At 43.4% G+C, this 13667-nt stretch overlaps 1 protein-coding gene across 1 annotated transcript; it reads left to right on the top strand.

Moving 5' to 3' along the window:
* The first annotated feature begins 9499 nt into the window (after window positions 1–9499).
* Window positions 9500–13440, top strand: col10a1a (collagen, type X, alpha 1a). Its single transcript, XM_041813318.1, has 2 exons — window positions 9500–9679; window positions 11606–13440. Exons 1-2 carry the CDS (start codon window positions 9553–9555, stop codon window positions 13438–13440), a joined length of 1962 nt encoding a protein of 653 aa, XP_041669252.1. The 5' UTR covers window positions 9500–9552.
* Window positions 13441–13667: the final 227 nt, after the last annotated feature.

Raw genomic sequence — 13667 nt, 5'->3', positions numbered from 1 at the left:
GCCTGTAATCGTTGGTGTCAATTAAGACAATTTACAGTATGAAGCAGGATCAAAAATCACCATGACAAAAATTGCCATCAGAAAGGGCTTAAAGGTTTCTCCATAAGGGGGCACCAAGATCAACACAAAAAGGGTACTTATAGGAGCTTTAAGAAGCAAAAATGCTGAGGTACAAGGAAAAGTCCTGCATCAGGTCGACAAAGAGGTCTTTATGCTGAATTTATTATCACTGTGTTGTTAGGGGGGAGTAGACAGGATGATCCTGTTTGTGTATGTTTTATAAGCTTGAATGATTCCAATATAGACTCTGCAGGGGTCACTGTTTCTGACTTGGGTCAGGGTATCAGCCAGCAAAACAAACCTCCAAACCGCACCGGATTGAGACGAGGCCCCGGCATTGTTACAGACATACTGTTCGTTTCAGCTTCCTGTGGTCACGCCTCCACACACAAACACCAGCAGCTCAAATGTGCACGTTACAGTTTAGCTCGTACATTTATTTTTAAGACATGCCTGGGACTGAATTTAGCGTACAGAGAGACCGCGTGTCTTGTTGTTCCAGGGTCATTATGGTGCAGCCCTAACTATGTGCTGCAAAACGTGAGGTGACATGGCCGGTAAAAACAATGTTTCTTGGTTGTTGCTCTGCATTTAAAGCAAAGACAGCACCATAACCTTCACACAAACACATTCCCACTGCAGCATGTGCTCAAGTCAAACACAATTACGATGAGACAAGTCAAATATAAAACCACCTCTGCTTTGGTACAGTTTACTCTGCATTAACAGAGCAGGGCGTTTTCATCCTCCTGTCTTTCACTTAGGCTTCTTCACACACTCCAACAAGGTTTTTCCTTTTTTTGGAGCTTGTTGTGAAATGTCTGAGGCTGCCTGATACAGACAGAGAAACCCAATATTTTCACAGGCTTGATGTAGAGGATTATTCATTATCCCTAAATACAGGACTCTGCCACCTACATTTAACGCTGAAAATCCCATTAAGGTGGTTTAATCTGACTTTGATATCTCTAAATGATCCCACATCAAAGAGATGGGGCCGGCATCAGGCAGTCTGTAGACTGTTTGAGGGAGTTTCTCCTCTTTTCGGAGGTTTGGAGTAAGATGGAGAAATGTACAGAACAGAGGAAAGTTATTGGGAAAAGTTTGTTCCCCTACGTACAGGACAAAAACGAGAAAACTAACGGAAAGAGATGTACATGTGCAAAAAACCTCAAATGTGAATTAAAACAGAATACAGCAATCTGAAAATCCTTGTCAATCTATATTAAGTCAAATACAGCACAAAAACAAGATAAATAATGTTAAAGTGGTAATTTTATTGTTTTTTGGAAATATGCATGTATCCCACAAAACCTGGGACAACAGCATGTTTGCCATGGTGTTATATCTGGGGACTGAAGACAGTGATTAAGTGAAATTATTTCCCGTTATTGCTTGATGTAAGTCTCAGTCTCAAGTTCAGCAGTGTAGGGACTCCATTTTCATATTTTCTGCTTCATTATGCATTAAAAAATTTGACTGGGAAACAGGTCTGGACTGCATGCAGGCAAGTCTAGGCCCCGCCCTCTTTTACTGTGAAGCCATGCTGCTGTAACGGGGTTTGTAACTTTTTTCATTTCTTTGTCTTTTTTTTAATGACTTTATTGATAGAGAATGAAAATTTGATAGAGTTGGAAACAGGCATGAGAGAGTGGGAGAAAGACAAAGCAGCCACAGGCCAGACTTGAACCCAGGCCACCTGCGTACATGAGGTGCACCTCAAACCACGAGGCCATCTGCACCTGGCTCAGCTAAAAGGAAGTATGTTGCTCCTTAACCTGTATGTACCTCTCAGTATAAATGGTGGCTTCACAGATGTGCAGGTGACCCATGCCATGGGCACTAATACACCCCCCACTCCATCACATATGTTGGCTTTGAACTATGCATGGATAACGATCTGCATGGGCCTTTTCCTCTTTAGCCTGGACAACTGCAGAGCTGGCTGATTTAGTTTCAATTACGGTTATGATTTTAGCTTCTTATGATCATAAAAACAAGATAATCAAAAGTAAACAATCATTGAGCTACAAGCCTGTGATGTGCTTTTATTTTGAAGGGCATGTCTCAGCCCCTTTTGCTTCATTATTTTTGTTTCATTTCTAACCCATACTGCACCACTGTTCCATTAAAAAGCATTTAGATATGACTGCAAAACATAGGAACTTTGGGGTGCAATTTGCCTTTTAGGATATGGGGGTGGGTTCTGAAGCTTGACCAGTTGAGAACAGCTGCTGTAGAAAACAGTGAGTGTCTGCAGCATTGGTCACATTTTAGGTGAAAAGTAGGGTTGGGAATTGTTTGGGTTTTCTCTGATACTGGTGCTAAATTGATGTTTTTTAAAAGGTGCCAGTGCCCAACAGCATCATACTTTTAAGAAAAAAGTGTTTTAAAAGTTTCAGCTGAATAAAAAGCTGTCTCTGCATCATAAATAATTCAGAAATAAGATTCCAATTGAACATATAAGTAATGGAAACAGGTCTAACTTCTTTGCATAGAGTATTTTTTGCCTTTCATTTATAGTGATGGAGATCTCATTAGGGTGGCCAGGTGCTGAAATCTGCCTTGTAATTTGGTGCAGTAGGTATCGGGTGTGATGGTTCCAATACTATGTTAGGACTGGATTTCAATAGTGAACGGGATCCATCTTCTTCCATTTACCCAGGGCCAGGTTTTGGTTGTAGTAGGCTGAGTGACTCAACACAGATATCCGTCTTCCCAGCAACATTTTCCAACTCTTTCTGGGGATCTTGAGGTATTCCCAGGCCAGACAGAATATACAATCCCTTCAGCTCATTCTGGGTCTTTCCAAGGTTGTCCTCCCAGCTGGACATGACTTGAAGACCTCCGCAGAGGGAGGTCCAGGAGTCATCCAGATCAGATGCCCAATCCACCCAAACTGGCTCTTCTTCGATGTGCAGGAGCAGCGGCTCGACTCTTGGTTCTCTCCGGATGTCTGGACTTACCATGTCTCTAACCCGCAATTTCCACATACGGCGTCTGTGCCCTGCGAATCGTACTGTGGAGCAAATTGCTCCCTCTCTAGTCAATCAGAGCAGTCCCACTGCCTGTGCTCCAGTCTAGCACCGGCACGTCCCAGTAACAGCCGCTGCCAAACCACATCAGTTTCTGACAATCAGAGAGCTAAAAACAGGAAGTCAAAAGCATAGAATACCCAGTTCTTTCAAAATACAACATAATGCATGAACTCCTGATCACAAATTATCACCATATCAACATTGGGTCTCATCCTGCAGCGCCAGCAAAGGGTCACCGGGAGGTCAGTGGGTCAAAGAGCTACAATGGCGCCATTGTCGAGGAAAAGTTAACTTTTATGGACATTTAGCCAAATAATTTGACATAAAACCACACATCCTTAAGCAAACATTAACCTTCTAACTTCCTAAGCAAAACCAGAGCAAAACCATGTGGAAACTGCAGGTAAGGCGGAGCCCAGACACCGTCCAGAGAAAACTCATTGCAGCAGCCTGTATCTGCGATCTCATTCATTCAGTCGTAATCCAGAAGTCATGACCATAGGTGAGGGTTAGGAGGTAGCTCAGCCAGTGAAAAGTTTAGCCTTCTGGCTCAGCTACTCACTCACCTGAGGCAGAGACCAGACCCAGGTGACTCAACTGTTGTTTCCAAAAAAAAAATCTGAAATGTCTTGTGTGTGGCTAGTGCTTTTGAGCATTCTACAACTTTTCCAGTCTTCTCTTGCCCCTGTCCCAAGCCTTTTGTACTTGCTGTAGAAATTGGATTCAGAATGTGTGCATATTCTTAAAAATTTTAACAGTTTAAACACTGAATATCCTGTCATTGTGTTGCATTCACCTGAATGCAGGTTAGAAAGGATATGCATCACCATTTTCTTATTTATTCCTTTTTAATGTGTCCCAACTTTTTTGGAAAGAGGATTAGCATTTATGTTGCCCTGAACTTTTTACCTTTGTTATACACTGTGTGCACAAGTGCTGTTTTCAGCACCTCATAAAGTGTCTGGCCAAGGTCTGAGTTAATTGAGTTTCTGGCTCTTATAACTCTGAAACTCAGATTTCTTTATAAACAGCTGCTGAGTCAGACCTTTCCAGAAATAAATCTACAGCAAACTGAACCAGTCTAATCTCACAATCCAGATAAAGCAGCATTTGGTTCAAGCGGTCAACTTGCAATTCTCACGTTCAGAAGTGAGTGTGACAGCAGACGGGTGATAACATCACAAGCAGCTTTAAAGTGCAAATTTTCAGCAACTTTTTGGAACCCAGTGTCTTTCATTTACATATAAAACTTCCTCAAGCTAGGTTTTTACCCTTATTTTGGTTTCTTTTTGTTTGCTGAACCTAAAGAGAGCTTGCAACACACCAAACATTTACATGCGTTCACACCTCAGAGAAGCTGAGTAACATCCACCCGTGACTTTCTCATCCCTCCCTCATCTTCTCCCTACAATTCTGGGGTTTCAAACTGGTGACCTCCCAGACATTAGCCCCAACCCTACAGCTACCACCGCCATTTTCAGTTACTTTTACACTTCCGGCTCCATTTGGGTCCCTGTTTGTTTTCAGGACCCTGTAATTTCCCCACCAATCACTCACAAGGGCCCCCGTCAAGTCTGCCATTCATAAAGTCTAAAGTAGCTCTTAGTGGTCCGTGGAGTTTATTGAAACATTAAATTTGTATCCCAGCCGTGATGGTTTATCTTTAGCTGTAGCTTAACTCACGTGCTCACTCGGGTCCCCTTACATCAACCGCCAATTATGTTCTCCTCTTGGGTGTGGGCTGAGCCTTGGTCAGCACGGCGGAGAAACCAGAAACATCAACTCCTGGCCTGCGGAGCAACCAAAAACAGACAAAATGCGAAAACCTTTCCTTCCGAGCACTGTTATCATTGCAGAATACAAGCACAAACATCAGTGACATTGCCAGTAACACTGTCCAGCAGTGCTTTCCGGGGATTTCTGTGAAATCTATGGGCTGTTCTTGGATACAGTCGAAGGCCTTTAACAACAAGCAGGACCTGAGGGAGCCAGAACATGTCCTCTAAAGAGGGTCAGACAAAGAAAATCTGCAGCGTCACTACTTCCCATGCTTATTTCAATCGTTTTTTTTTTATCTGTTTCAGAAATCATAAAAGCTTGTACAGTTTTATCCATTTAAGCCGATACCACTGGTAGAAGTCATGTGAAAAGCCTGCATTTGAAACTCGACTCCTGAAAAAGTTAGTAAACCTCTAATAAGAGTTGTACAGTTGCAGAGTTCTCTCTGTGTGCTCAAACTTGGCGCCTCTCACGCCCTCTCTCAGCGCTCTGCAATGCAGTAATGGAAAGTGGATTGGGAAACCAATATTACACAATTACATCGTTTAGGATGGGAGTTGAATGTTGTTGAAACTATTTACAAACCGAATTGCAAAAAAGTTGGGATGTTGTGTAAAATGCAAATAGAAGTCAATGATTGTCAAATCTCACAAACCCAAACTTTGTTCACAATAGAACGTAAACAACATCAGATGAAGACAATGACACATTTTACCATTTCATTAAACATATAAGCTGAATTGGATGGCTGTTAAAAAAGGTAAGTGGTGCTAATGAAAACAAATGGAGGAGCTTTTTGCAACTATGTATACTGGGTATTAAAGAGGCATTTATAGAGAGGCGGAGTCTCTCAGATGTAAAGATGGGCAGAGGTCAAACATAAAATTGCATAGACTTTGAATATCCCACCATTTACAGTCAATAATATCATCAAAAAATTCAGAGAAGCTGGAGATATTTCTGAGCAAGGGACAAGGCTAAGGGAACAGGTATGATTCTGTACTGGAATCACTGCATGGGCTCAGGAACACTTCCAGAAATCACTGTTGTCAACACCATGCCATGCACAAACAACAGTTAAAGCTGGATCATGGAAAGAAGAAGCCATATGTGAACAGAATCCAATAATGCTGCCATCTTCTCTGGACCAAACACATTTAAAATTGTCTGAGGCAAAATGTTCAGACCACTGTTCTGTGGTCAGATGAATCAAAATCAAAAATTGGACATTCCTTTGGAAATCACAGACAACGTAACCTGCAGACTAAAGAGGACAGGGGCAATCCAGCTCGTTATCCTGGCACAGTTCTAAAGCCTCTGATGGTATGGGGTTGCATCGGTGTCTATGGTCGGGGCAGTGGACTCCTCAATATTTTGAGTTATTGGGCTTTATATTTTTGTGAGCTTTGAGCCGTAATCCTCAAGAACAACAAAGTCTTGGTATATTTCACTTTGTATAAGATGAATCTAGAATGTAAAAAAAGTTTGACTTTTTTAACTAAATCACAGGAAAAATGAATTTTCATATATTCTAATTTTTCAAGCTGCATCTACAGAGACTGATATTCAGACATCAAACCTTTGAGTTGATCCTGATTGAAGAGACTGAGCAGATCTCATGGACTCTGGGTGTGTCTCCTTCATAACAGTCCTTTCACTCTAAACTCAGTTAAGCCTTCATGTCATTTATTAAGTGAGATGAAAATGAAAGCATGTGCATATTTAACAGCGACGGTCTGTTAACATTAGGGGAGCAAAGCGACGTCAGTTTGAAGGCTGTTAACCTAATTCCTAATGGTTATTACAATGAAGCCTGTCGACCACATCAAGCTGCTGCGGCGCTGTAATGAGCTGAGCAGAGAGCACCCTGCCATGCACTTTCACAGCCCTCTATTCCTCTAATGTGACTACAAGAACTCAGAGTCCTTCCCAAACAAATGCAGAGTCCTGGTAACAACATTGAAAGGTTATAAACAACATCCAAAGTACTCCGTTAATTCAAGTTTTCCTTGAGCCAAAGAATATTTTGGGTTTCAAGGCCTAGCGGGACAGTTAGAGCTCTGTCACAAGCCCTGTTGCAGATGCAGATAGTGGCTTCTGTTTCTATGCATAAAGAGATGAATCATTGTTCTTTTGCAGCGGTTCGGCTGAGAAAAAACACAAATAAACTGGCATCATTGGTACCTATAAATCCCGACTCCACCCTCTCTTCTCTGTCATTTCATCTAAATTTGACCAAATCTGGTGAAGCTGGGCCTCCTCTCAGGGAATGAGGATAAAGAGGATTTTAAATATCATAGTTTAACTAAGATGTATCAAAACCAGTGGCAAGAGAGAATCAAATTAGAGACAACAGTAGCAGAAAAGTGGGTACACAAGATCTCACTCAGCTGACAAAACAAGACCAAACACGTGCAATTAAAGTGAGAAATATGACACGCATTTATGATACAAAACTTATCTACTTCTTCCTTGACTTGCACATGACACCTGCACTTGTAATGTGGCTTTTCTCTCTCACCGCACAGCCCCAGGTAGCGAGTCTGCTCCTTTTGCTCTCAGCCGTCAAACCTGTCTCGGTTACGAGGAGAATTTCAGACATTTTGAAATGAAGATCACAAATTTGATTTGAAGAATAAACAATGCTTGCCAAACATGATTAAGTGCTTCAAACCAGAGAAGGTACCACTTATGAAAATTGCAGATAATTTGGTCTAATTTACAAAAAAAAAAAGGGTTCAAACGAGTCCCATGTTTTAGGATCTTTAATTACAGCTCTGGTGAAAGACGGCTGTCAGAGTCACGTGTTGTTAAAAAAGAGAGACGCCTCGCTGAGGACCTTTTCTGCTCATGTTATCAGCTGTATGTTTATGCATTATGGGAACACAGGATGTACCATAAATGGTCGCCCTGTTCAGGAGGATTCTAGGATAGAATACACAGTACCCTACACATCGTTTATGGCCACTTGTGTGTTTGAGAACATGTGATTATTTGGGTGTATGCATTTCCGATGTGGCTGGGCTGAAATTGAGAAATTACAGTTGGAGGATCTCAAAGTAAGCAGGGCAAGGTGGAGGGCGAAGGAGGATAATACAGGAGGATAGCGCTGATTGAGGAAATACAACATCATGACAGAAGCTGGCTGTAATTGTAGGAATAGGTTTGAAAACCTCTGATGATGTATATGCACAGAAAGGACCAAAAATAACAAGTGACCACAGGGGCATGGCACCCTTCTCTGCAGCAGCAATCTAATATTGCTCCTGTGCAGCAGTAAAAACCTGCCCTCTGGTGGCCAAATATAAATATTTCTAGTGAGGACTGTTGCACACTGGGATGCATTGAAAAGGCGAGCCTAAATGTCTTTTCCAGCAGCCCTTTATATAGTTTCATTAGCTGTTATAAGGGTGAAACACTTGAAAAATACACAATTTTAAAGCACTCATCCTAAAATAACGCCTAAAATAAAGACTGTTTTGTCCTCCATTAGCCACAGTGACAAGCTGGCTAAATAATACCCAGGAAATCCCTTAAAAAATGGCGGAAATAGACATATTTATTTGCTTTCAATCTGAGCTCCACTCTTCCTTTCATCCATGGCACCCTGCACAACCTTTCCCCACCACTTCCCTTGTTTACCTTATCATGGCAAGCGTGCAGAGGCCCAGACAGTCAGGAAAGGTAAAGGCAAGCCTCTTGCAGCCAGCTGGACAAGATGTAAATTTGCAGATGAGTCTGGTGCTGTACATCCTCAATGCAAGCTTTGTGCAAGTAACACAGGTGCCATTTCAAGCTCTATTTTAAGATGCTTTCATATTTATATCATAAATGAGTCAGACATGAGTATAAACATGTCCTGGGCAAAAATAAAAGTTGAATTTTGCTGACAAAAAAGTGCTCTGAAAGCGTAAAGGTGTTATTGGATTACGCTGGCTTGTTGTGTTCTTTGTTTGGCTTTATTCTGTTGCTTCAAACATGATTATTTTCTAGTTCAGAAGAAAGATTGAAATAAGTGATAATCATGTGTCTGGATATTCACGACACAGAGGCACCCCTGATGTGACATGCCTGCTTTGGGCAGATCTGTCTGCTAATTACAGCCTAGCTCTGAGGAGGGAGGTACTTGCGTGGTGGGGGCTTTTCTTTTTTTTTTCTTAATGATGCTAGGGGTAGATATGGTATAAATACCCTCATCATTGTACTGGAGGGCAGCATATCCTCAGTTGTGCTCCTACCCTAAGGATATACAGCAGCACCAGGAGCTCACTGGTGCTGAAGAGATTGATTTTTCCCTCCCCTTGGATGCTGGTACGTGTTTTCTCTTGCCATTCAAAGAGCTCTAACTCTGGAGGAGTGTAGGCAACATCCAGGCTTTTCTGGGCCTGGTGGTGTTTCTATGGCAGGCTGGGAAAAGGAGGCAGATTTGGCTCATGTTTTGGAGCAGGATTCAGGATGCTCTGACTGAAAACTTAAAGCCTCATACCCTGACTCTTCCTTTTATTTTTGAAGGCTGGCTTTCTTTAAAGAAACACAGCCTTACGCTAACTAAAAGAGTTTTGTATGCTCTGTAAAGTGGCTCAAAAGTAAAGGGAAAGCTTGATGAAACTTTGTACCTTAAGAGTGGTTTTGCTGACTTTCTCCTCGTTTTCTCCTGCAGGTTTGACTTTGTAAGATGGACATACGAGTAGCAAGCATCCTCCTCCTCGTGGTGGCCTCCGCAGCAGCCCATGGGAAAGGCTATGTGGTGAAGAAGATGGTAAAGGCCCCTCAGTACCAGCCCTACTCTGTGAAGAGCCACGGTAAGACGCCTTTATAGCTACAATCTGATTTTCACAACTGCTAGCATCTTTCTTTCGTCTTCTGCCGCCCTATAAAGTTAAATATTCCTCTCTAGATATGATATCTAGCATCTGTTTGTTCCCTCATTGCCTTACCTTTGAATTTTCACCGACAAATGAACATATTTTCTGTAGTAAAACCGAGCAGCAGAAGCAGTCAGACGGATGCTAGCCACAGCCAGCGGCGCTTTACTTTGAAAAGTCTCCACCTTGCGCTGGAAGAGTTCCGTGCTCTGATTGGCTGAAACAGTGCGCGCCGCTGTCCAATCAAATCCAGCCTTTCAAACTAAGGCTTACGCTTATTTACTCCTTGCACTGCCATGCAGATTTCTGTTTTTCTCATTTGATAGACATCCCAAAAATATAGATTTATATTCTTAGACGTTTTTAAACCTTTTTCTCTTTAAATCAGCTAGAGCATACATTTTCAATTCAATAATTTAAGGATTTTTATTTGCTTTGGTATCTGGTTGTAAATGTTCAGAAGCTTTTCAGCATTGCTAAAGACTTGGTTTGATGTTGATATCGTTTGCTGCAATGTGCAATTAGTCCTAAAACTGTAACACTTTGAGAGTATCATTTAAGCCCCTTTCTTTTTATGGGTTTCATTTTTCTGGTCTATTCTCTTTAGTCTAAAGGATTTTAAGATTCCAGCAAAAGCTTATTTTACTACTCCGTAAAGCATTAATTATGCTGTGGTCTTGAGTGCAATACAAAATATGAAATGTTGTTTCAGCGTGCTGCTTTTTTATTTGGGAAAGTAGCTGTTAGTGAATTATTTTTAGTTTTTGACACTGACAATTACAGTGCAGTCACCCAGCGGTGTGGTTTGTTTTGGGTGTGCCTGTTTCACTCAGAAGTAGAAACATCTGTTTGGCTTTATCCAAACTTGGCTGCTGTTTGCCAGGCACTGAGCCTTTTACACTCAGACACATGTGACCACATGAAGGCAGCAAATAAAAAGAGACTGCTAATTTGGGCCATTTTCAGCAACTCAAGATGTCTCTTTAAGCTCCTTGACATATGGTAGAGATGTTTCTGTATTATCTATATTGAATATTTTATATTGTTATTTCAATTTAATTGTTATAACTTACATGAGATGATTATTTTTATTCATACAATTTTAAATTACAATGAGGCCTGAACAATTAAATTGATTATAAGGTTATTTATTTTTAAAGCAAAGACAGACTTCTTTTTTGCATTTTTTCTAATGGATCTAGGGTTTTAAGTTGTAAAAAGGTTCAAGCTTAAAAGTTAAAGAATAAAATCTAAATTTGCTTGTTAATCTGATCTTTGAAGTTAAACCTCAATACTGCCTTGTGAAAATATGACATGCGCCCCCTGCTGGTCTCAAGATTGATTTGTATAAATCTATAGTTTATTGCAACAATGAGTAAATGCTTGCATTGCGCATCCATCATTTTAAGTACAATAGGACACATAGTAGATCAAAAATTAACATTAAAAAATGTATTATGAATTTGACTGGTAAAGTTGGATGTTTACACTTTTCAGACTCATGCATGGACACTGAAAGCATTTTTAGGGTCATTTGGAGGGTTTTAACTCTAGATAGAAATACCCCTGCCTAAGAGTACACAATATAAACAGTTGTTTGGATTTTGCTCCTCTGACAGTCTCTGTCTATGAAAAATCCAACACAGTAAATGAGTGGAGCTCTTCCAGGTACTTTGTTGTTCACAACCTGATTTGTGTCTTGGTTTGGTGGTGATATATGTGTATGTAGGGAGGTATCTGGATTTATTTCATTATCATTATTATTATCATTTTTTAAATCTATTTATTTATCTATTGTTTTGCCTGTTTGTTGTTTGTTTCTGGTTCCACTGATGAGGGTTTCTCTGGGTTCTTTCTTCACAGTTGTGTCAGTGGCAGGTGAGCCTGGTCCTCCAGGTGAGCCCGGCCCTGAGGGACCTGCTGGCCCACCTGGCGCCCCAGGTGAAGATGCTGTAGGCCTCCCCGGACCTCAAGGACCCCCTGGTTCTCCAGGAGCACCTGGCCGCTCCATTGCTGGCAAACCTGGATCTCCTGGTGGACCTGGAAAACCTGGCAGTGATGGCGCACCTGGTGAGAAGGGAGACACTGGAGCCACTGGCCCTCAGGGACCTCAGGGACCTCGTGGAGCTCCTGGTAGCTCGGGACCTGCTGGACTTTCTGCCACTGGCAAGCCTGGACCTTCTGGTCTGCCTGGAGCAATGGGACCCAGAGGAGAGCCTGGTCTGAAAGGACACCCAGGTGTCCCTGGACTTCCTGGTCCTAAAGGCGACACAGGTGTGGGAGCTCCTGGACCTCAGGGTGCAACCGGACCTGTAGGAGCCATGGGCCCAACTGGAGCACCAGGTGAGCCTGGAGTTGGAAAGCCAGGTAAACCAGGTATGCCCGGTGAGCCAGGAAAGGGAGGTAGCCCAGGTAGAGATGGTGCCACAGGCCCCATGGGACCAATGGGACCCAAGGGACATACTGGTGCCCCAGGTGTAGGTGTTCCAGGTAAACCAGGTGAAAATGGTGCCCCAGGTATGCCCGGACCAGTCGGTCCTAAAGGTCACATGGGACCAGCTGGAGGCCCTGGTGCTCCTGGAGTCCCCGGATATGGAAAGCCAGGTGTTAATGGAGAGAAGGGAGAGAGGGGTCCTACAGGTGCAACAGGTGCCACAGGTCCAAAGGGAGAGCAAGGTCCAACAGGATATACTGGTGCTACAGGTGCAACTGGCCCCACTGGTCCTGCTGGACCTCAGGGTCCAAGAGGTTTCACAGGTGAAGCCGGCCCTGCTGGCCCTAAAGGTGACACAGGCCCAACTGGCGCTCAGGGACCTAAAGGAAACAAGGGAGATCAGGGAGCTCAGGGTTTTGCGGGTAAACAGGGTTATCCAGGTGCAGCTGGTCCTCCCGGACCCAGAGGTGCTACTGGACCACAAGGTGACAAGGGAAATGTTGGTGCTCCTGGTACCCCAGGTGCCCCAGGTATTCCAGGCCCTGCTGGACCCAAGGGTCATACTGGCCGTGCTGGTGAGCCAGGTGCTGCTGGTGCTGATGGTGCTCCAGGTCCCAGAGGACCTGCTGGGGCTCAAGGTGCTGCTGGTGCTACTGGTCCAAAGGGACACCCAGGTCTTCCTGGTGCACCTGGACCCGCTGGTTTGGCAGCTAAGGGTGTTCCCGGCCCTCAGGGTCCCCCTGGTATGCCTGGTGAGCCTGGTGCTGATGGAGCAGAGGGCCCAGCTGGTCCTCCCGGCCCCCCTGGTCCTCCTGGTGAGGTTGTGTTTGAGAAGGGGAAGGGTATGGCTGAGGTTATGGTTAAGTCCCCCATGTCTGCCTTCACTGCCTCCCTGGCCACTCCATACCCTGCTGCTGGCAGCCCCATCAAGTTTGACCAGATTGTGTACAATGCTGAGAATCACTATGACCCTGAGACCGGCATCTTCACCTGCCAGATCCCTGGAGTTTACTACTTCTCCTACAGCATCCATGTGAATGGAGCTCATGCCCTGGTGGCTCTGTACAAGAATGGCCAGCCTGTTATGTTCACTTATGATGAGTACAACAAGGGCTTCCTGGACCAGATGTCTGGTAGCGCCGTCCTCTTGCTCGATGAGCAGGACACAGTCTACGTCCAGATCCCAGATGATGAGGCCAATGGTGTCTTTGCTGCTGAGAATGTCCACTGCTCTTTCTCTGGCTTCCTTATTGCTTCGACGTGATACGTTGATACAGTAGTTCCAATAAAGCCAACCAACTAAATTTGCCACCTATTTCTCAAACTAAAGTAAACTCCCTGTTCATTTTTCCTCAACAAGCAGACAGGAAGTTCACCCTTCTTTGAGGAGTAGTAGCAGTGCGACTTGAAAACTACAAGAAAATAAAGGTGCTTAGAAGAAGGAAAACTAATTTATAAAGACAGGTGATCAGGGATGGGGGAAGCAATCCA

The sequence above is a fragment of the Cheilinus undulatus genome, linkage group 18 (genome assembly GCF_018320785.1).
Source record: "Cheilinus undulatus linkage group 18, ASM1832078v1, whole genome shotgun sequence".
Classification (NCBI taxonomy): domain Eukaryota; kingdom Metazoa; phylum Chordata; class Actinopteri; order Labriformes; family Labridae; genus Cheilinus; species Cheilinus undulatus.
The sequence above is the reverse complement of the archived record's forward strand: the minus strand, read 5'-3'. Positions and strand labels throughout refer to the sequence as shown.